The sequence below is a fragment of the Podarcis tiliguerta genome, assembly GCF_965153285.1.
Source record: "Podarcis tiliguerta genome assembly, chromosome: 10".
NCBI classification, from domain to species: domain Eukaryota; kingdom Metazoa; phylum Chordata; class Lepidosauria; order Squamata; family Lacertidae; genus Podarcis; species Podarcis tiliguerta.
Genome location: NC_139543.1, coordinates 46812336 through 46836214, shown reverse-complemented (window position 1 = coordinate 46836214; position 23879 = coordinate 46812336). Strand labels below are relative to the sequence as shown.

General features: G+C 47.2%; 1 protein-coding gene and 1 long non-coding RNA gene across 3 annotated transcripts; one reads left to right on the top strand and one right to left on the bottom strand.

Annotated features, from left to right (window-relative positions):
• Window positions 1–1284: 1284 nt before the first annotated feature.
• Window positions 1285–10501, bottom strand: C1QTNF6 (C1q and TNF related 6). 2 transcript variants are annotated; one of them, XM_083400849.1, is made up of 3 exons: window positions 9761–10501; window positions 6573–6822; window positions 1285–5050 (listed from the first exon to the last, which is right to left on the bottom strand). In XM_083400849.1, exons 2-3 carry the CDS (start codon window positions 6814–6816, stop codon window positions 4503–4505), a joined length of 792 nt encoding a protein of 263 aa, XP_083256975.1. In that variant the 5' UTR covers window positions 6817–6822; window positions 9761–10501; the 3' UTR covers window positions 1285–4502. The 2 variants fall into 2 exon arrangements, with proteins under 2 accessions (XP_083256975.1, XP_083256974.1); XM_083400848.1 differs by having other exon boundaries at window positions 10232–10501.
• Window positions 10502–12115: 1614 nt separating this feature from the next.
• On the top strand, window positions 12116–16730 carry LOC310658644. Its single transcript, XR_014502400.1, has 2 exons — window positions 12116–12266; window positions 13761–16730. It is a non-coding gene; the product is annotated as an uncharacterized lncRNA (long non-coding RNA).
• The last annotated feature ends 7149 nt before the right edge of the window (window positions 16731–23879 follow it).

Sequence of the window (23879 nt, the reverse complement as noted above, 5' to 3'; positions counted from 1 at the left end):
CATCAGAGCACTCCCGACATATGGTTGTCAAGCCTCCGCTTAAAGACCTCCAAAGAAGGAGACTCCACCACACTCCTTGACAGCAAATTCCACTGTCGAACAGCTCTTACTGTCAGGAAGTTCTTCCTAATGTTTAGGTGGAATCTTCTTTCTTGTAGTTTGGATCCATTGCTCCATGTCCGCTTCTCTGGAGCAGCAGAAAACAACCTTTCTCCCTCCTCTATGTGACATCCTTTTATATATTTGAACATGGCTATCATATCACCCCTTAACCTCCTCTTCTCCAGGCTAAACATGCCCAGCTCCCTTAGCCGTTCCTCATAAGGCATCGTTTCCAGGCCTTTGAGCATTTTGGTTGCCCTCCTCTGGACACGTTCCAGTTTGTCAATGTCCTTCTTGAACTGTGGTGCCCAGAACTGGACACAGTACTCCAGGTGAGGTCTGACCAGAGCAGAATACAGTGGCACTATTACTTCCCTTGATCTAGATGCTATACTCCTATTGATGCAGCTTTATTGGTTGTTCAAGAGTTCTAGGGCTAGGAGGGAGAAAAACTTGTCTTGATCCACATTCTCCATCCCATAAATAATTTGATAAAACTTCTATCATGTCACCTCTTATCTGCCCTTTCTCCAAAGTAAACAGTCCCAGACATTCTGAAACATACAGCTGCCTATGCATGGTTACCCAGAAGATAATCCCAATGAGATGAATGGGGCTACTCCTAAGTTAGCTTTCATGTTATGTACTGTTATCCTGCACTTCCTCCAAGGAGCAGCTTTCTAGCTGCACTACATCTGTAGGCAAGTAAGACTGAAAGGCAGTATCTTGCCCAAAGTCAACTGTTGAGCTCATGTTCCTGTTGAGCAACAGAGCCTGAGGTTTCCCATGTTCATAAGAACACAGGAACCAGAGTCAGAGCATTGCTCCATGTACTCAGGGCTGTCAGCTCACAAGGGTTTCAGGTAAGGGCCATTCCCTGCCCCACCTGGAGGTGTCGAGGCTTGAACCCGGGACATCCTGTGTAGGAAGCAGATACTCTACTTCTGAGCTACAGCTTCCCCCCAGTTCCAGTCCTCCAGCCATACCTCTATACCGGGTCTCCCCTCTTTTTAGAAATGCCCCTCTTTTGCAAAGAAACAAAACGTTCAATTCTTAAGCAGCTAAAATCTTGACAGATCCTGCAGAGCAGAAGTAGAAAGGATGTAACATGACTCTTGCACAACACAGTGTCATAGCTGCTTCACAGAGAAACAGGGTGGGAACGAAAGGAGAAAAACCATCTCAAAGTGCAATAAAGAAGTTTTAATATTTAGGAAAATATACACACACACAAGAAATCTGGTTGAGGGATTTGGGTTCTCTATAAAGCACCATAAATTCCACAGTCCACTATGTCTGCAATATATCTCTCATTAAGCACCAATTAATCTCCAGGATCCTGGTTTAGCACCAAAGGAGCTTCTTTAAAAGTCAGAAGCCTCTTGCACCAAAAAGCAAGCAGTAAACACCGACACACCACACACTTTGCCTTATTGACTTTAAACGCAGAACTTCTCGGTAGGAACATTTGAGAGCTCTGCTGACATTGGAATGGAAGCAGAGGCTCGAGGAATTCAGAGCTCAGGTCTGGAAGCGATTCAGTGCTAGAAATTCCTGCTGTTCCCTAGAGAGACACAGGGACGCCACGCGTTGCAAATATACAACAGCTGGTTTCTCCGTTTATGCCTTGCACAGAGGAGGAATTTTGTTCCTTGTCCAATCAGTCCCGGACTTCCCCATCTGAAGAAAGCCCCCTTTCCTGACTCTTTCTCATAACCTTGCTCTGCAGGGCTATCCATGGGGGTCAAAGCAAAAATGTCTGCCCCCACACAACCCTTTGCCCCCTGAGAGACCTGTCAACTTGGAAGGAGAGGTCTGCTTTCCTGTCTGCTGTCTCTGCACACTTGGCCACATGGCAGTGGGAGAGGCAGCGAGTACGCTTGGTGGGGCATGTGCAGATTCACAGCTTGTGCATAAAAAGTCGCAGCTAAACATTGTGCACAGCCATATGCCAACTACATAGCCCTCTAGAAACTTCAGAGTGCTTTACTCAAAGTACCTCTGCAATTAGGGCTGGGCAATATATCAATATATTGTCCAAAACTGGATTGAAACCGATATTTTGATATCGGTTTCATAATTTTTGACCTGGCTGTGAATCATGATGTATCACGAATCATGATGTGTTTGTGTGTGCTATGTGAAATTTACAATGTAGGAAAAACTGTGAAGCCAGCCAATGCCTCTACATAGCTCCAACCTTATTTCAGACATCATGTTTAGCTGGTGATATATCATGATGCTGAAAACCAGATATTGCCCAGCGCTATCTGCAATCCTGGCAAAATCCCTGTAAGGCTGATCAGCAACATCATCCCTATATAACAGGAGGAGCAGGGTTCTGGATGAGTGAAAGTAGCTTGCCAGCGGGTGGAAAAGGGTTGTTGCTTTTGCTACCTTCTAAACTGGCTGCAGCTTGCTGGATATGCATAAGACAAGGAACTGGGGGGGGGGGGGCGTAACCACCTACCGTGCCCACATGGTGAATAGTACAAGGTGAATAGAGAAATCATCTGCTACTCCTTCTTCTGATGAAGAACATTAAAGCTTTCTTCTCTCGAGTCAGACTGTTAGTCCATCTAGTCCAGGACTGACTAATCCAGGACAGCAGCTTCCCAAGGATTCAGACAAGGAGTCTCCAGCTCTGCTACTTAAGATACTTTTAGGTAGACATGGGGAACTGAACCTGGGGCTTTCTACTACTGAGCTATGGTCTGTTTCCTATGATGGACAGCTACCCATTCCCTGCTCTATCCCAGACTGCTTCCTGATGAATTGCCTGCAGGAATAGGAGCTAGCCAGTGCTGTGCCACTGCCTGCAACATGACTTTCATTTTTTTAAAGCAACCCAGGATTAATGTGTTATATATTATTAATAGTGAATTCATTATCTTTGTTTGGATCATGATGTATAGCAAAGAGCAATACTCAAAAAAGTGATAGCTACAGATAGTCGGGGTGGGGTGGGGGTGGGACCCAAGGTTTGCACAGGTACTCATTTTTTAAAGGAAAAAATCCTAAGGACTGGGTATGCTCAATGGGCACAGAATACTGACTAACTGCTGGAAGGGGGGGGATGGAAAAGCAGGAAATAAGGGCATGGAATGGAGTATCTTCAAAGTGGGTAGGGCTGGCTAGTTGGAATCTTGAACAAAAGCACTCTACAGTGTAGTAGAGGCAACGGCACATGACTGTGCACGCATGACTGTGCACATGCGCATCACTGCAACCTGGAAATGGCTGGAAAAGGGGGTGGGGATATAATGGGGTGGAGTGGGCTCTGTCAATGTGTATGAGGGGGTCATGAAAGCAACCCCCACGCAAAATGATCATTGCCTGTACATAGGTGCAGGTCTCACTTATGAGAACCAGAAAAAATGTTCCCAGCCTTCTTTCCTTTGATGTTTGCCCCAGCCTGAGCTGACTTATTTCTTCAACACCTAAGGCACCATCAAAGTTAAACCAGTCTAGGCCCATATTCCCCATCTGTGCAAATGTCCCTGCATGGCAATGGCAAACAGATGTTTACAAAAAGGTAATTGCACCATTCCTTTCTTTACACTTCCTGTATCTTTTGCACACCTAGTTTAAATCTTGACTGTTCAGCTGACAAGCTCTAAAATCACAGGCTATGATCCAGTTCACAGTTGTGTAAGCCCCATTGATCTCATGCACAATTTGTGGGCTGGATTCTGACCTTTGTGTGCACAGCCTACGGAAGAGACCTAAATTTCAGCCGACAGAGCTACAAAACCTGTTCAGAGACGAGCATGGCATGCACACAATGGGTGGGATTCAGAGTCGAGCTATGGCAGTTGCTCCATCAGAGAAAGCATTTCTACTTGCCAGGCAGAATTGCCTCCCCTCTCTGCATAAGCTTTTTGGGGGGGTTCTCCTGACCCTCCCAACCAGATTTTGGAGAAGAGGGAGGAAGGTCTAATTGCACCAGAGGAACTCATTGTGCAAAAATAGTGGCTGCCGGGGTGTGTTTAGCTTGGAATTTATATGAAGATGTCACTCACTTGAGACTGCTCAATTCAGCTGTGTCCTTCATGTACAACAAGAGCACTTAGGGCATTCCGGTAAGGAAGCACCACTTTCCAAGTCCATGCACCAATATTCTCATGAGGGAAATGTCTGGGGTAGCAGGTGTGAAGATTTCAGATAACCTAGAAAGCCCAGCTCTAACCTCACGATCTTGTCTGAAAACAAGCAGGCTTATGAATTGGTCAGCAAAACATTCCCCTTCTTCCATCTTAATTTTCTAGTGAAATGGTCTTCTCGAATGGCCCCGCATTCTTCGGATGCTTCCAGTCCTTCTGTGAATGATTTGCAGCAGCTTACAGGCAGTGTTACAGTAATGCTTAGGAGGGCAGCGGAGGTGCTTGAGAGGCAAGCAGCTACTCAAGGCTGGGCTTGATCAGGTAGCCGCTGAAGGTGATGTAGATGTCCACGTTGTCACTGTAGATGGCGTTGTCGCGCTCTCGCTTGTAGAGGCGCACCCAGACCTCATCGTTCTCCCGCAGCTCCAGCATCAGGCTTTGGCTCTGCATGATGCTGCGGTCGCTGGGCTGGGCGTAGAGGATGACCTCCTCCTGGTCGTTCCGCATGACGTGCATGTAGGTCTCCTTGAAGTTCCAGGTGTGGACGTTCAGGCTGAAGAAGTACAGGCCAGCCACGTAGCAGTAGAACTTGCCCTTGAACATGTCAAAGTGGCTGTAGAGGTTCACGAAGACCGTGTCGAAGATCAAGGCCTGGTAGCCTTCGCTGCTGTGGAGCGCCTTCTTGCGGCCGACCGAGAAGGCCGCGTACTGGTGCTTGCAAGGATCTCCGGGGGCACCCATCTGCCCCTTGCTGCCCTTCGGGCCCGGGGCTCCCCGTTCACCCGGGGGGCCCTCTTTGCCCCATTTCCCAGGAATCCCAGGTTCTCCTTGATCTCCTTTATCTCCTGTGGCGGGAGAGAGAGAAAGAGAAAGCAAAGGCTTAGGGCACCCATGGTTTGGTGGGTGGGCTTGGAACCATCCCTTACAATGTGTTTCCACGCATTTTGCAGCATCCTTGGCAGTCATCGTGATAAAAGGACGACACAGCTGCCAGCGAAGGAGGTGGGCTGTGGGGAAAGATCTGTGACGGAAGGCGGGGCAAAAGCAGCAGCTATGTCCCACATGCAAGGACAGCTGGAGAAGGAGAGTCTTTGGAAGCCCTCAGAGATAGGAGGCTGCAGCCAAGTAAAACATATGCTACCACTAGGCAGACTTTCCTCAATTAGTTGCAGGCTGGCAACCTCTGTGTGCTTTGCATTTGGCCTAAAGAGGATAACTTTTGGTTTTGGGCCTGAACTGATTTCAGGCTTTTCTAACCAAATGGAGCCATTCCTTGGACTTTTATGGTTCTGCTACAGACAGATGAGCAACTTACCCAGCATTGAGGAATGTTACTTATGGGCAACTTTAGTTACAAACAAGCTTGTACTGGGCTTACACACACACACACACACACACACACACACACACACAATCATATTGTACATATTCAGGGGAATGTGAATTGAGTGGTTAATATGTGTAACAACTGACCGTTGTGCACATTCATTGGCTCTCATGGAGAATGTTCACATAGGGTCAGATTCATTTGGGTTGCTGCACTTAGGAAAGCCAGGGCAGTGAATCCCACTAGCTTCCCCCACCAACATTTCCTCCCTCCATACCCTCCCCAGTTCTGCTTTGGATGGTCAGGAGACGCACACCCTGAACACTGTGCAGGGGTGGAGGAGATTGTTTTATCTGGCAATCTGAAAAGCTTGGGCTGATGGAACATGGCCTTAGTGTGACATTGAATTCTACCCATAATCCTTTCATGAAGAGGAAATTGTGCACTTTTCATAGTCAATATGCCTAATTGCCAACAGACGTTGTAAAATGTGCATTGATTGACCGGGAAATGTGCACATTTTCCTCTTCATGGAAGGATTATGTGCTCTCCATGAGGCCTGGTAAATGTGCACAATGGCCAGTTGCTTTGCACATTAACCACTCAAATTACATTTCTATATATGTTATATACACACAAGCGTATACAGTGGTACCTCTGGTTACGGACTTAATTCGTTCCGGAGGTCTGTTCTTAACCGAAACTGTTCTTAACCTGAAGCACCACTTTAGCTAATGGGGCCTCCTGCTGCCGCCGGAGCATGATTTCTGTTCACATCCTGAAGCAAAGTGCTTAACCCGAGGTACTATTTCTGGGTTAGCAGAGTCTGTAACCTGAAGCATATGTAACCTGAAGTGTATGTAACCCGAGGTACCACTGTATATAGTAATGACACTTCACTCGGAAGTTTACAAAGTAACAGGCAAAATTCAAGTATATCCCCCAGCCCATTGGGAAGCTTAAAATATGATTTTAGGCACTGAGGTAAAGCTGGAAGGAAAGAATGAAGGGAGAGGAGTAGCAGCTGAATATACACTTACCCTTCAGAATGGTAATGTTGATATATGGACGCACCTCTGGAATAATATATGGCAAGGAGTGGGGACTGTTTCTGTCGGGATTGGCCTCCGAGGAGCCAGGTGCATCCAGGGAATCACAGCAACGTTTGCAACTGCTGGAGGTGATGGTGACTTCTTGGGGGCCAGACGCATCAGCGGGAGCCCCAAATACAAATAGTGGGAGTACAAGGAAGACCAAAGGTACTTGCATTTGGATGGTTTCCATAGTGACCTGGCAGGGAAGAGAAGGAAACACAAAGGCAACTGAAATCGAGAGGATGTGAAAGGACAGGGTGTTTCTGGACCATGATTCTCTGTGACTAAAAATGCCTCAGAAGCAAGGAGAAGGTAGGGCAGGCAAGCAGAAAGAAAGAAGAGCGAGAGCGAATCCTCTTCAGAGAGGTGCTATTTCAGGGTTCAAAAACATGGCTGAGTGCCTCTAGTTATGAGGGAATATTCAGCCAGTGTGGTGTAGTGGTTAAGAGTGGTAGTCTCGTAATCTGGGGAACCGGGTTCGATTCCCCGCTCCTCCACATGCAGCTGCTGGGTGACCTTGGGCCAGTCACACTTCTCTGAAGTCTCTCAGCCCGACTCACCTCACAGAGTGTTTGTTGTGGGGGAGGAAGGGAAAGGAGAATGTTAGCCGCTTTGAGACTCCTGAAGGGGAGTGAAAGGCGGGATATCAAATCCAAACTCTTCTTCTTCTTCTTCTTCTTGATATTTTGGGGGGTTTGAGGAGATGGGTTGGATAAACTCTTACAGCAGGGGTCAGCAAACTTTTTCAGCAGGGGGCTGGTCCACTGTACCTCAGACCTTGTGAGGGGCTGGACTATATTTTGAAAAAAGAAATGATGCAAGAGCACCATGAGCCCCCATGGCTGCTTACCTGTGTCTTGCGAGCGGCAGGGGCTGGCGGTGGCGGCAGGACAATGAGCGGAGCACGAAAGGGCTCTGGAGAGGGCCTGCTTAAAATGGCAGCTGCTCAAGTGCTGCTGCTGCTGGCACCAACAAAGCCCAGCTCCCTTCCTTCTCTAGGCAGGGCAGGAAGAAGCTAGGAGGAGGGAGGGAGGAGGCGCCGGTGCCACCGCCGCCGCCACCGCCGCCCTGTGAGGGAGAGGGAGGGAGAGGGAGAGGGAAAGAACGTGCATGCTGGCGATCCATGCAGTGGTTCCCGGACTGTCCGCAGGCCAGATCCAGAAGGCAATTGGGCCTGATCCGGCCCACAGGCCTTAGTTTGCCTACCCATGTCTTACAGTGTAGGGGTGGTGTTCAACTAAGTTTTTACTCAGAGTAGACTAATTTAAAAGTTTGTTAATTTCAGTACTCTAAGTAAAGACTTAGTTGAGTACCACCCCACCACTGTAAGAGTTTATACAACCCAACTTCTCAAGCCCCCTTAAAATACAAATGTGTTGTTCTCTTGTAATTAGAGGTTGTCAGTCATGTTTTTGAAACCTGAAAGCATTGATATAGCACCTCTGTGAAGACGATTCTCTCTCTCTCTCTCTCTCTTCTTTCTAGGTATTTCCTGTTTGCACATATGGTAAATTACTTTACAGCAAGTGACACGGTTGTTCCTTCTGCACTCAGAGATGATGAATAGCTCCTGTGGGCCGTAATCTTCTGCATACGTCCTCAATGGACCTTTTCTTTTGAGTAGACCTGCACAGGATCACTCCATTGGTTGTACAGAACATGTGGTAGAGGTGATACATCTCCAGGAGCATCAAAGAAACAACTTGAAAACCAGTAATCCCTTCACTGGCCAACGGAAAGCTTGATAAGGGCAAGAGGCTACGTATGGGACAAACAGGATGTGATGTGGAAGATCTGTGATTGGATTTCTCAGAGTCCTTTATCTTCAGTTAAAAGCACCCATGGGAGTGGGATTTGGATCGGGGTTGCAGCAATGGAGTAGGAGGAGATTAACTTTCCCTGCTGTGAAGTCTCTCTGATTTACAGCTGCCATCAGGCATTGTTATTAACCACAGGGACCTGTGTTGTTCCTGTATCTCCCTTTTGCTTTTTTGTTTGTTCGCATCTTTATTTAAGATGGGGAAATGGTTTGGATTGTGGGTGTGAAGGGTAGTCCCTCTTCGCCACCCTGCAATCCAGATTCCCCCTCCTCCAGCAGTTGCTTTTAACCAAACAAGAAGACATAAAGAGATCTTATCAACAGACCTTCCACATTACATTTAGTCTTGTTCCTATAATTTATCATGTTACCTTTAGAAAGGTACCATAAGCGGGAAAACAATAATATGTGCTAATGTACACCTTCCTTATATAATAACTTTCTTAAGTTACCCCTTTTCAGCACCATTCTTAAGCCCCCTGCCATGATTACAGACATCACAGTAATTACAAGGGGATATTTCCCTCCAGGATGACTTAACTGAGATAAGTATTATTTATAGTGATCTTGAAAGATACCTCCCATTCAGGGAGCATTTTGGATGAACACAGCTCATCCGGTCGGGAAGGCAGAGTTTAGATTGTTAACTGATCTTTCTTCCTTGCCAGAAAGTTTTCTGTTCTAAAAATGAACTCTCAGTAGTATTAGAAATATTAAAAGTCTGGTGTGTATGTGTGTGTTGAAATCTTATGAACATAGTAGCATAGGAAGCTGACTTATACCAAGTCAGTTCCATCTGTCAATCTAGCTCAGTTCTGTCTACACGGACTGGCAGCTGCTCTCCAGGGTTTCAGGCAGGGGACATTCCCAGGTCTACCTGGAAATGCTTGAGAGGATTGAACCTGGGACCTTCTGCATGCAACAAAGGTGCTCTCTCCCTGAGATGCTGTACCAATGAGCCCTTCCCCCTATCAGTTTTTAGGTGGGACAGTTTGTCTGCAGTGCCCACCCTAACCGAACATCTGAAAGGATGCTTTAATTTCAGTCTGCACATGTGTGCAATTGAGAACTCCAGATAATAGCCTGTCTCAGTTTTGTGATCTGCAAAATGGGAAGGAAAGCTGGAGCAAAACAAACAAACAAACAAACACCCAGAACAAAAACCAAACACCCTCATTCAAAGGGAAGTTTTGTTGCTTGACAGGGCATTTGCACATTTAAAATTTTTTTTAAAAAAATATTATTTCTGCTAGGGATGGGGAAGGAGAGAAGAGCTCCGTTTCCGCTCTAGCAAACCGTGCCTGTGAAGACCTACCTCGCGTGCGTTTCGGAAAACTGTCTAAAATGCAGCTGACTTCTGCCCTCTGGTGAGGCAGCACCCCTTGCATTTGAAAGAAGAAGAAGAAGAAGAAGAAGAAGAAGAAGAAGAAGAAGAAGAAGAAGAAGAAGAAGAAGAAGATAATCCATGTGTTCTTTTGACCCTCCACCCCTTTGGAAGTTTGCAGAGCGGCTGTGGAAGCAGGAATATGCAAGCCTTGCAGAAGAGGCGGAGGGGCTGGCACGGCTGGAGCGCGAGGGGAAGGCAAAAACTGCTGCTGCCGAGGCATGTGCCTTTGATTAGGGGCGTCCGGGCTGGAGTTTTGCAAGCTAAGCATACACACGCGCGCGCGCAAAAGTGACACGGAGGAGGGAACGGGGGGCTGCAAAGGGGCGGAAGGCCAAGGAGTTCTTCTTTGCCTGGATCCCTCCCTCGGGACACCTAGCCCGTGACCACCAGCAGGCTCACCCTGGAAGAGTCGCCGCCGCCTTCTTTCAAAATCCCTGAAAGTTTCCGCTCCTCTGCCTTGCCGGTCAGTCCCCTCTGCACACTGGATCCCCTCTGCTAGCCAAGCCAGCCCGGAGTCCCATGTCTTTAATAGCTTGTTGTTGGCAGAGGAAACTCAAACCGCCGGCACAGCCCGCCTGCGAGGCTCCCGTCCCGTCCCCTTTCTCCCCTCCGCGTTTGGGCTCTACGGCTCCAGCGGGTGTTAGGTTTCTGCCGCGTTAACTCTTTCCTCTGCAAAATAGAGCAGATCCTGCCTCCTTCCTGGCTCCGTGCCTAATCATCCCGGCCCCTTTGCTGGGCCATAGAAAGGGTGGAGGGAGGCATGTCTACTTGGGAGTAAGCGCAGGCGGACTGGGCCCCCAGCCCAGGGAAGGGAGTGAAGGAATTGCAGCCTGTCTTCTGTTGAAACACAGAAATGGATGCTGACTTTCGTGTCAGAACTTAGGTGAATTATCTTAGCATCACCTGCCCAAAAAGAGATGCCTCACTCCAAAAGATTTGTACAACACTTTCTGCTGCTAATTGTTAGATATAGATGTGGCTTTAGAAACAGCTCATCACAGTGGGGAAGGTGAACTAGGGGGCTGGTGTGGCAGCTCATATTCCTGTCCAGATTTCACAATATTGTTGTGGGTTTGGCAGTTAGCTTAGCTGGCGTGTTGTTGATAATGCCAGGGTCATGGGTTCAATCCTCTCATGGGCATTGCAGGGGGTTGGACTAAATGGCCCTTGGGGTCCCTTCTAATTCTACAATTTTATGGTTCTAGGGTTTGGTCTGGATGATATCTGTGGGTACCATCTAGGCCTGTGATCCAATGTATGTAAGGTTAGGATCCATAAGAGGAAGCCTGCTGAACCAGTCAAACCAGCTCCTTTGATCATGGCCTTAGCCACTCAGCTAAGTAAAGGTAAAAAGGGACCCCTGACCATTAGGTCTAGTCGTGACCGACTCTGGGGTTGCAGCGCTCATCTCACTTTATTGGCCAAGGGAGCTGGCGTACAGCTTCTGGGTTATGTGGCCAGCATGACTAAGCCACTTCTGGCAAACCAGAGCAGCGCACGGAAACGCCGTTTAACTTCCCGCCGGAGTGGTACCTATTTATCTACTTGCACTTTAATGTGCTTTCGAACTGCTAGGTTGGCAGGAGCTGGGACCGAGCAACGGGAGCTCGCCCCGTCGCAGGGATTCAAACTGCCGACCTTCTGATCGGCAAGCCCTAGGCTCTGTGGTTTAACCCACAGTGCCACCCGCATCCCACTCAGCTAAGTACCACTCAGCTAAGTACCCATCAGCATCTCATAGAGTAAGCTCTGTTACTATAGTGACAAAGGAGTGGCCCTTTCCCCACCTCATTTGGCTAGATGCCTCTTCATACTGAGCAAAGTGGACTAGTGGTCTGACTCAATAAAAGACAGCTTCTAACCTGTGCAGAGGAGGGTGACCAAGATTATCACGGGGTCTGGAAACGAAGCCTTATGAGGAACCGTTGAAGGAGCTGGGTATGTTTAGCCTGGGAAGGAGGAGACTGGGAGGAGATATGATAGTCATCTTCAAATATCTAAAGGGCTGTCATGTGGAGGATGGGGCAAGCTTGTTTTCTTCTGCTTCAGAAGATAGGACCCAAACCAATGGATTAAGTTACCAGAAAGGAGATTCCAACTAAACATCAGGAGGAACTTTCTGACAATACGAGCTGTCTTAACAGTGGAACGGTCTCCTTTTGGGAGTTGGTGGACTCCTTCCTTTGTGGTTTTAAAGCAGAGGTTGGGTGGCATCCATCAGGGATGCTTTAGTAGAGATTCCTGCATTGCAGGACATTGGACTAGATGGCCCTTGGAGGACCTTCTAATTCTATAATTTTATGATTCCTCCAGGAATTTCCCTCATGCCTTTTTAAAGCCATCTAGATTGATGGCCAACACAACATCTTGTAACAGTGAATTCCATAGTTCAACTACGCACTATGTTTTGACTGCTCCTATCTTCTACCTTCAGGTAGGTAGCCATGTTGGTCTGACGCAGTAGATTATATATATATCTCTAAGGTGCTACTGGACACACACACACACACACACACACACACACACATATATATATGTGTGTGTGTGTGTGTCCAGTAGCACCTTAGAGACCAACTACGTTTGTTCTTGGTATGAGCTTATGAGCTTTTGTGTGCATGCTACTAAGGTGCTATAAGGTAAAGGTAAAGGTACCCCTGCCCGTACGGGCCAGTCATGTCCGACTCTAGGGTTGTGTGCTCATCTCGCTCTAGAGGCCGGGAGCCAGCGCCATCCGAAGACACTTCCGGGTCACGTGGCCAGCGTGACGAAGCTGCAGCTGGTGAGCCAGCACCAGCGCAGCACACGGAAACGCCATTTACCTTCCCGCTATAAAGCGGTACCTATTTATCTACTTGCACTTAAGGGTGCTTTCGAACTGCTAGGTGGGCAGGAGCTGGGACCGAAAGACAGGAGCTCACCCCGCCGCGGGGATTCGAACCACCGACCATACGATCTGCAAGTCCTAGGCACTGAGGTTTTACCCACAGCGCCACCCGCGTCCCTGTACTAAGGTGCTACTGAACCATTATTTTCTACCATTCAGCTTCATTGTATGAACCCAGGTCCTGGTGTTGTGAGGGAGGAAACAAAGGTTGTGTGAATTGTTTCTTTCATAAGATATCCTGCTGGAGCTCAAAATTGGGCACCTTTTAATGTTGGATGTGTGCAGTTAAAGTAATCTGGGGTGCAAGCTGGTAATAGTTCTCACAGTTTTGCTATCATATTTGGTGGACTGGCTGGGCTAATTCATAATAAGTATCAGGAAAGGCTAGGCAATATGTTTGTCATTGCTCAAGTATTAATGGCTCAAAATGGAAGGAAACAGGAATTTCCACCAGTAGAGGACTGGAAATAAAATATATGGCATAGACTAGAGTGATGTTGTATAAGATAATGTATTATATTAAAAAATGTGGGAAGCATGTGTGACAATAAAAGACTCTCTGGATTGTTGGCAGAAATTTATTCAGTGCTGAAATCAAACAACAAATTACAACAATGTTGGGAAAGAAGTCTTGGAAATGATTTAAGTTACTATGACAATAAGCCAATCTATTAGTAACAGCAGTAGTATTGAAATAGCCAACAGATAATGCAATTTAAATAAAAATGTGTGTATGTATACATCCAGCTGATATATTCAAAAAGATAATACTCTCTTTTTAAAGAAAAAATGAGAATAATTTCTATCAACGCTGCAGTCCCACTGAAAACTGCACAAACGGCATTCATTGGGGAAGGTCTGTAGTTCAGTGGTGCAGCATCTATGCATAGAGAAGGTCCTATGTTCAATCCCTGGTACCTCCAGGTAAGGCTGGGAAGAAATTCTGGGGAGCCACTGCCAGGCCATACTGAGCTAGAGGGACCAATGGTCTGATTCAGTATACGGCAGCTTCTGATCTCTTTTCCTGTGTTGTTCATGGCGCAGGCTCTGCTTTTGGCTGTCACCAACTTTTCTTATTTGATAACAGAGACCAACACCTACGAATGCAAGTCTCCCTGGATGCTCCCTACAATATGGTGCCAGTCATCTTCTTTGCACAACCTATTTAAGAGCTGCAGAGCATTCCCACCGACAGCCTTCCGGGTAGAGACAGCCGCTGCTGCTGTGCAATACTTTAAAGGGCCCAAGTGCATGGTAAACATTTAATATATGCTCTCTTAAGTGCTAAATTGGACTTGATTTTCCTGGCTTTGCACCCTCCCGTTCTGGCAACAAGCAAAGAGAGTCGCATTCTGGCCAGTTGGAAATCCCAACCGGAGGCTTTCCTGGCTTCTCCTCCCAAAAACTGTGTGAGAGGGTTTGGTGGGTCCGTTCCTGGCTGAGGCATATAAGGGAATCTAGTTTTGCTTGCTTCCCACCGAAGGCAGAACAGCAGCATCAGCAGGTTTACTGTATCTCTCGAGTTATTTGAGGAAAAGCTGGAGGATGCCTAACATGAGGCTCTGGAGCAGACAAATTGTTTCCATTTGTTTAGATTAGGGAGTTGGAGATGGCTGTAGCCAAATCTGGGTTGCTTCTCACAGCTTGGCAGGAAAGCAAAGAGCACAGAGGAGCAAACGGAAAGTCTGGAGAAGGAAATGTGGAGGGGAGGGGAGGGGAGAACGGAAGGTACTGGGATGTTGTTGCCTTTGAATTTTATCATAAAAAGCCATTTCTGAAAATGGAGTGGGTTTTATTTGCATCCCTGGAGCAAGTGTGGTCCTCCCCAGCCAATGGTGGCTGAGATGTGAAGCTGTGAACAAACCATGATGTTCCAAGTCGTCATCCCTGCTCTGCTTCTGGTCTTCCTGTGTCCTTCGCTAGATAATTCCATCTTTTGTGATGCTTTGATTGCTCCTTAAGGAATTCCCCAATGTGTCTGGAGGAGGAGGGCTGGCGGTATCATTCCTCTTATTGTGTTCCCCATTTCCTCTGCTTGTCCCTGGCTTTCTCTCTCTGTCTCTCCACCTCCCTCCCTCTCTCTCACACTTTGCCATTTCCAAGAGAATTCCTGCTAAAGGCATACAGCCATATTCCGTCTTTTGCAATTAGGCTTTCAACGTTAGGGTAAAACGGACCCTTGAATCATCTTCTTGACTAGGGGAGCTGCACCTCTTGGCAGTGCTGTTTGTGGGTGTTTGTGAGTGTCCTTCATTTTACCCCACGAAGCATTTCCCCAGCGGTCTGTACTCTGCAGCCTCCCAAGGTGCCCATGTTTCAACCAAAGCCCAGGGGAAGTTATTAGGTAACTCCTACCATGGGGCTTTTTTAGATCAGGAAGCACAGGTAGCTGGGGAGCCTGCAGAGAGGCTGGAGAAATGTTTACTGGGAAAGTGAAATACACACAAAACCCTGTGCTGAAATTCTAAAGAAATTATTTCGTGCCCTGGGAGGGATGCAGAAAAAATGGAAGCTTCTTTCATACAGGGAAGAAAACCAATGAGAAACTGGAGGATAGCTTTTGGCAGAGCACAAACTTTTGGGCACCCAGTTTGCTTATGACATTACTCATATGTGCTGAGCCTCTAAACTTGGGTGCGTGTGGGAAAAATCAATGGAATCTTGCTATATACATAAAAAGGGAATGCTGTTGTCACACGGCCCCAGCTGGAGGATCAGAATCCTGGATTTGCAGGGGAGGGGAGCCAAAGAGAAGGCAGATTGCACAAGAGCAGAGGCTATGGTATGGAAGTGAGAAGGGAGGCACACAGAGTGAGGAGGAAGCATGGATATGCAGGTGAAAATGGGTGCAAAGTGGGGGCTGCAGAAGAGAGAGCGGCTTCAGAAATGAGGTTGGGAAGGTGAAAATTGAGCGTAGGAAGTGGAAGCTCTAGGGGTTTGATGTGGGGGGATGGCAGGGGGTTGGCAAGCAGGGTTGCAGGCTTTAGTAGCCACGTAAAGGTATAAGCAAGCAGAATGATAAGATTACATTTCAAGAATCTAGTGCTTGCACCCGGGGAGGGGGTGTCACTTTGGTGCGCAAATGCAGCGGTTTGACTTCACCCCTTGAGGTGCACTCTATTGTCTCTGGAGACAGATGGATCCAAACAACATTGAATGCATCTTTACATTGAATGTGCATGGTTGTTGTTTTTAATTGTACAAAAAACAGCTGCTATCGGTGATGACAACAATTACTGAGACCAAAAGCAGGTTTGGTGGGGAGGAATTTAACTTTTCTGCTGCTGCTGCACCTTCTGGGGAAAATCCTTCCTCTGAAAGTGCTCTTTTCATTTGGAGGAAATTTCCCACTTAGATCCCCTCAGGGGGTGCTATTTGTATCCTCAAAGGCTTTTGTGATAATTGTAAAGACGTGTCTCAGATCATGTCTAGATCTTAAATGTGAGCACCATGTCTTAACAGGGTGTTATCAGCACTGAGTTGAATGGCAGATCGCTAATCAAATTTTCCAACTCGTTTCTGAAAGTGCAAAAATAAATAAATGGCACAGGCTAAACAAAGAAAATAGTACGATCACCCTGACATATTCTTACACTCATGCATGCTTCTTGCAGGGACTTAGTTGATTGCTCTGAAGGTAGGGGAAATGTGGTAAGCTAGCCATGAAACTACCATATGTATGGGCTATGCATTAAATCCAGAGAACCAGAGACCAGCTCTGATTCACAGTAATAAAAAAAAAAAAAGGGGGGGGGGACAGGAAGCTCAATGTATCCCTTTCCCCAGCATCTGGATGTACTCTAAATTAAAGAAGGAAAATACAATACGAGGGAGGATGCTTCCTCTCGGAATAGACAAAAATCCCAGGGAACTTTATGCATAATGAGAAAGGCACTGCAGAACATTTCATAATGGATGGAACAGTCATCCGCCGATAATCTGTGGAGGCCTGTTCAATCCATTATGAAGTTTTTGATAATCAGTATTAGGCATGTCAAACAGGAATCAAAGAAAGCAAAGCAGAGAAAGGAAGATAAAAGTAAGCCCAGAAAGATGCTTTAAAAAAAGAAGTTGGATAACACTCCGCTAAAACAAAACATAGATGGAGAGAAAACTTACCCCTGGCTAAGAGACCAATCTCAGAAACTACTGCTCAGTTCCTAGATATCTTCTTCTTGTTGTATGTTGTTGTTAATGATGATGATGATATTCTATTTATTAAATTTCTATACTGCCCTTCAGGTGATTTACAATATAAAAACACAAAAATACAAAGCATAGTAAAAAAAAGAAAGCAATAACACTGTATTATTAATTAATTAATTAATTAATTAATTAATTAATTAATTATTAATTTCTGACAGCATGTCTTTACCACAAAAGGCTCAACCATGGGCAGGGATGCCGAAGAATTCTGATGAAAACTGCCATGGGAACAGAAACTGCTGAAGTTTTCTTTATTCGTTCCAAGCCTGGAATGGAAATCAATCTCTCGAATACGATTGGTATTTGCTGCTGCTGTTGATTTCAGTCTGCAAACAATACTTAATTGATTGTTTTTCCCCTTCCACATTTACATTATGTTTCCTTTGCATTGAAATGAATAGGGGTAGAAAAAGACATATGCATAATTTTATTTGTATGTCACCTTTCCACAGTTCAAACCATGCTCAAGGCAGCTTACAAACACACACAAAAATACATACCGTATTTTTCGCCCTATAGGATGCAGTTTTTCCCCTCCAAAAATGAAGGGGAAATCTGGGTGCGTCCTATGGGGCGAATGCAGGCTTTCGCTGAAGCTTGGAGAGCGAGAGGGGTCGGTGCGCACCGACCCCTCTCACTCTCCAGGCTTCAGGAACACATCCGCAGCCTAGGCAGCCCTGCGGGAGGTCCCGCAGGGCTGTCTACGCTGCGGATAGCAGCCTGTTTCCCGGAGCATCGGGCACCCTGAAAGCAGAGTGCCCGGCGCTTTGGGAACACATCCGCAGCCTAGGCAGCCCTGCGGGAGGTCCCGCAGGGCTCCCCAGGCTGCGGATAGCAGCCTGCCACCCGGTGCGAGGGGCGCCCTAAAGCAGAGCGCCCCACACGCCGGACAGACACCTGCAGCGTGTTGGAGCCCAGTGGGAGTTCCCCGCAGGGCTCCCCACGCTGCGGATAGCAGCCTGCCGCCCGGCGCGAGGAGTGCCCTAAGCAGAGCGCCCCGCCCGCCGGACAGACATCGGCCAGCCCCACAAGCTCGGTGGACAGCAAGGAGGCGCAGCGCCGCCATCCCGCTGTTCCTCTTCCTGGTTTGGTTTCCCCGACCTGGTTTTGGGGGGAAATAAAGGAAATTCCCCCCCCCTTTATTTCCCCCCCCAAAAAACTAGGTGCGTCCTATGGGATGAAAAATACGGTAACTACAACATAACAAAAGTACTCAATAACAATAAATAAAACACTAAAAAAATATACAACCAACTGGACAATTTCCGGATAAATCACAATAGATCTAAAATAAAGATTCAAAAAAACAACTGCAATAAATCTCCCTAAACAATACCAAAGTGCAAGAGTCTGTTAAGCAGCCTTAGCTTTTGTAACTGGAGTCAGTCAAGGCTCTGCCCCCGCCCCCGCCCAGGTGGGAAAAAGACCTTCAGGGCAGGGAGCAGGTCTTCCAGGACTCACAGATAAGATACATAATTAATTAGGTCAGTTGTGTAATTTTACTTCATTGGACAGTGAAATGAATAATATTTTTGGTGGAAGAGGAACTGCAGCAGAACAGACGTAGTGCTGCATGCAATAAAAGCATGGGCAACAATTCCTTTAAATAAAAAAAAGGGGGGGGATATATAAAAACCCTGTGACCACCTTCTAAGATGAAGTAAGGTAAACAGCAATCTCTTGAAATTTTCAGCAAATTTTCTCCCTGCCCATCATTTTTCAGAACGGGTTAATTTCACCCCCACCCACCCAGCAAGTAGTTGGAAAATATTTTTTTCTAGAATTCACAAGTACGTAGTAGAGAGAAAGTATGTAAAACCTGTGATGATAATCCAAAAGAATTACTTTGCTGGCTTTAGATTTGGTTAAACATGCCCAAGATTTCACTCTGCAGCTTAAGATAAGCTTTACAAGGGGTTGCTTTCCAGAGTAAAAGGTTTACAATTTATAACCACAGTAAATTTTTGTTAAACGGGCAAAATATTATTCTTTACAAGATAAGCTTTATGAGAGGTTGGATGCCAGAATTCCGATTTAAAGCATGCATATCTTCTCAAAGTTTGAGATGTCATTGACCCCAGCTTCAGTGCTGGCTCCTTGTTTGCAGAGCAAGAAGACTGGGGCAGAGAGATCAAGGGGGAAAGTGGGGCCGGTGGAGTTGTAAGTAAATGCCCTTTGTGAGACTAGAATGTGTTTAATTCTTGTGGGGCATGAACATAAAAAACGCATCTTAACAATTGCAGATTTCATGTTTTTTGTTGAATGAGTGCATTTTTAAACACCTTAAATCTTTTCTTAAACCAAACAGGGTTCTTAAAATCGAAGATAAGTGTATGCCGTGCTTTTCTCAGCCTGAGCTCAGTTCCGGCACCTCTCAGGTGGCACCATTGTGGGCCAGTGCTCCTCTTGGCAGCTTCTTGCCTTTTAGTACTTCTGAGAAGTCCCAAATGAGCATTTCAAGTCAAAATGGAAGCTGGACAGCATGTGCAAGTGTACACTTTTTTTTAGATCTATGACTCCACCTAGCTCCTAGCTGCTCCTAGCTGCTTCTATGACTCCACCTAGCTCCTAGCTGCTCCTAGCCACCATTGGTAAAGCTATGGGGTGGGGTGCTAGATGGGTGTTTTGAGGTAGTGATGGTTGGATAAATTGAAACTGAATCCTGAAAATACACAGGTGTTCAGGACCGTCTTTACCTGGGGGTGCAAGGGGTGTGGGGCACCTGGGTGCCGAATTTTGGGGGGAATCAGGCGCCCGCCTCTGAAGCTGCCTAAGCTCTTAACTATCTACCTGTTATAAAATAATAAATAATTTTGATCAAGCTAGAAAAACAAAATACATCTATACCTAGGTATTACCGAATATATACCTACTGTTTCACTAACGGACTTTCGACTTTGTGCGCTCATTTACCAAAGACAAACCGTGCCAGCGGTGGCGCTTGTCATTCACAACAGTGGCGTTTGTCAGACTCGGCAACGGTGCTTGTCATTCTAAATGGCGCCATGCACGCGAAAATAACTCTTACATCAAAACATTAGGTTACGAATTGTATTGAGCTGCTATGCGGCAGCGGGGTCAGCGGCACCTTTGACACGACTGATGTTTCTCCTAAGTAGGTGCCTAACCAATACTTACAGGTTTAAGTGTGGTGGTGTTGTATACTTAAGTATAAGGGTATTGTAAATAAATGAACACATAAAAAAGTTTGTTTCTCTCCCCTCCTTCTTTCATAAACAAAAGATAAGGTGTAAGTGTGGTGTGTGACATAAGCATAAAAAAAGTTAATTTGGGGGCTAAACTAAATTTGGGGGTGCTGGGCGGAGCTTTGCACCCCAGCGGCACATATGCTAAAGACGGCCTGGCAGGTGTTATATGTTCCAAGGTATTGAGTCCAGGAGGTGGTGTTGCAGCAGCGCTGTCAGGCAGGGAACGCCCAGAGCGAGGACTTAACTCTTTATTTTCAAAACTACACAGACAAGTAAGGAAAAGGCTGGTCTATCAGTTATACATCTCTCAGCTACTCCTAGGTGTGCACCCGATGAGGCAGTTGCAGCAACAGAGAGGCCCCACTCCAACCTCAGCTCATGTATCTGCCCTATCCGAGCTGTGTGCAAGCAGGCGGAGATTCCACCTCCCACTTCAGTCCTCTCTTGTTCCTGGGAGACAGTGGAGCAGGAAAGGTGGAGACAGGAGCAGGAAGTGTGGAAGCCCTGGACTCTCCACCAACCTGACCTATCTCCCTCCACCTTCTGCAACTGTTCCTCACTCTCCAATCCTGCAGCTTCTCCTGCCTCTGGCTCATCTCCCGGCTGTTACAGGCTCCCCCCAAAACCTCTGCTCCCTTCTTCCAAGTCAGTCTCCAACCCCTCTTCTCCCAGTGCCCACTCATCAGAATCCAGCCACACTCCTCAGTGTCCAGCCAGTCCCTGGTTGGTGGGAAGACAGCTTGTTCTGGGTAGAATTACACTTCACTGGAAGGAGTAGGTTCATAGCTTGGAGCAGTGGCGTAGCGTGGGGGGTGCAGGGGGGGCCGGCTGCATTGGGCGCAACATCTGGGGGGGGGGGCGCTCGCACTCGCAGCTCTCTGCCCCTACCTGGCTCACTCACTCTCTCTCACTGCAGTGCTGGCTGTGCGAATCCGATCCGAGCAGCCGGGTCGCCGCCCACTGGGGGGGGGGGTGCCAGGCGTGCGGTGCGGTGCGCAGAGAGAGCGAGGGACTATCTGGGGGAGAGACAGTGCAGCGGGGGGCGGGGGCGGGCGCAAATTACTTGCCTTGTCCCGGGTTAGGGGGCACAAATTACTTGCCTTGCCCCGGGTGCTGACAACCCATGCTACGCCACTGGCTTGGAGGTATTCCTGGAACCAAAATAGTCACTTGAAGCCCAGGTGGTGTTGGTGGTTTGAGTGCCTATTCCCAGCCCTAGCTAGCTTACCAGCTATGATCCCTTTGGGACAGAGATGACTTGGGCACAATGCTCCATGCTCTGCTAGCTTCCAGATTGGATTATTGTGATGTGCTGTATGTGGCATTGCCCTGGAAGACACACCAGAAACTTCAACTGGTTCAAAGTGCAGCAGTCAGATTACTGGCTGGGCTTGCCTTTACCATTTCCTGAGTGGTTTAACAGTCAATCCCCTTTCCCAAGGAACTCTGGGAATTGTTGTTCTGTGAGGGGAATAAAAAGGTAAAGTTACCCGTGCCCGTATGGGCCAGTCTTGACAGACCCTAGGGTTGTGCGCCCATCTCACTCAAGAGGCCGGGGGCCAGCGCTGTCCGAAGACACTTCCGGGTCATGTGGCCAGTGTGACATCGCTGCTCTGGCGAGCCAGAGCCGCACACGGAAACGCCGTTTACCTTCCCGCTAGTAAGCGGTCCCTATTTATCTACTTGCACCCGAGAGTGCTTTTGAACTGCTAGGTTGGCAGGCGCTGGGACCGAACAATGGGAGCGCACCCCGCCGCAGGGATTCGAACCGCCGACCTCTTGATCGGCAAGCCCTAGGCACTGAGGCTTTAACCCACAGCGCCACCCGTGTCCCTGTGAGGGGAATAGGGGCCTCTTAATGACTCTCAGCACACTTAACAAACAATAGGTCCCAGGATTCCTTGGGAGAGGCTGTGACCTTCTAAAGTGGTATAATAGTGCTTTAAATCTGTGGTGTGGATGTGGCCCTTGACTGGCATTGCTCTGAAGTGTATGTTTGGGGCACAATATGGAAGTCCTCCTTTCCTCCCCAACAAGCTTTGCCTACGAAGCCAGGTTGTTTATTTCTCAAAGTGACTGAGGTGGAAATAACTCTTCCTGATAGCAGGCACCCCCCACCCCAGTCAAGAAGCATAATTTTAACCATTTTATACGACAGGCTGACTTAATTTTCGTCTCCGAGATGAGGTGTTTCTTCTGTGGAGCAGCTCCTTCAATGGGTGACCCTGACACGGTGCCATTGTGAATCTGCCTTAAAGGCTTTCACTGTGATGACTTTCTCACTTGCCAGACTGGAGCCTGGCTACTTTCCTCCACTCTGCTGCTCAGCTGTTTGCAAGTCTCAAGACAGATTGTCTGATGCAAAGTACAATTATTCCCAGTTTGTACACCAGGTTTTAAATTTCGGATTCCCATATTTTGACCCTGGGACAATGCACTTTTCTGGGTTGGGTGTCTGAGGTATTCCACTAGCGGAACCTAAGAGTAAGAGTCGTTTGACAGTGGAACAGAAGAGAGGTGGAGGACTCTTCTTCCTCACCACATTCTTTACAACTTCTGTCATGGCTTCCTGTCTGGTGGAATGGGGCACATCCCGTATATTAGATGTACATCTCCATTTGAAAAATTATATCAGGGCCACTATCCTGACTTTCCCCAAAGGATTCTGGGAATTGCAGTTTGGTGAGGTCACTGAGTATTCTCAGCTAATCATCTGTAGCCCCTCACAGATCTACAGTTCCCTGAAGAGAGGGGATGACTGTTAAACCGGTTTTAAGTCTGTAAGTGTAGACATACCAAATGAACCAGGAGCTCTTTACTATCTAAAAACTTAATGATCTTTGCTGATAATTAAGCCTTCCCCCTCAAATATTATTTGATATGGGTTCTGGACTTGGAAGGGAGGGCTTTAGTCTGAATTGCATAAATGCTGAAGGGGAATGTTTAGTGGTGTTTGGATTATGGACCTCTGTGAGTGAATGGCTCCTCCTACAGGAGAGCTGGGGAATTGCATGGAGAGAGAGAGAGAGTTGCGAGTTGTGCACTATCAATTTTCTCATTCTATAGCCTTACACTGTTAGCTCAGGACATGGACTCCCAAGCAGTTCACCATCACAATCCCCACACTTGGTACCAGCTTTTGACCTGGAAGGGGAACCCTCTTGCCTTCTACTTCTGCATTGTTGGCTTGAACATGCACACGGCCCAGTGATCAAGATCTGTGGCATGCTGGGATCCACTGGCGGGATGCAGGTGTGATCTACTACAGCAGCCATATTGAAGTGGGGAATTCACCCATGTTGGGGGACTTCATTGGGGCGTCCAGCGAAGCTGAATGTCGGAAGGGTCAGGACAGGCACTTCTTCACACAGTGCATTGGCAAACTATGAAATTTGCCCCCACAAGTGGCATACACTCCAACATTCCTCAGACGGAATAGGGACATTTCTCGTCCCACCATGGAGCATTTCCTACCAAAAGGAGGGACACAGTACGCACACCCTCCACCGTCCTGAGAAAACCCCTTAATCCTGATTTTATTCTATTCTTTGGTAGATTTACAAAAAAGAACTCTCCAGAAAAGAAAAGCACACTCCAATAAATAAATTTTAGAAAGGGGCAAGATTAGACATGAACACACAAAGCATAAAAAAGACTTATTGAGCTCTGCTCCGCTCTCCCTTTCATCCTGTCCAGGGTGGCCCTGTGCTCTGCCTGCCCCTTAGATCCAGTAAATCATGTAGGGCTG

Excerpts from the sequence above, each read along its gene's own strand:
- C1QTNF6 (XM_083400849.1), bottom strand. The coding sequence starts at position 6,816 with ATGGAAACCATCCAAATGCAAGTACCTTTGGTCTTCCTTGTACTCCCA. Across the intron at positions 5,051-6,572 it reads CAACATTACCATTCTGAAGG|GAGATAAAGGAGATCAAGGA; the intron begins GTAAGTGTATAT and ends CTCCCGCCACAG.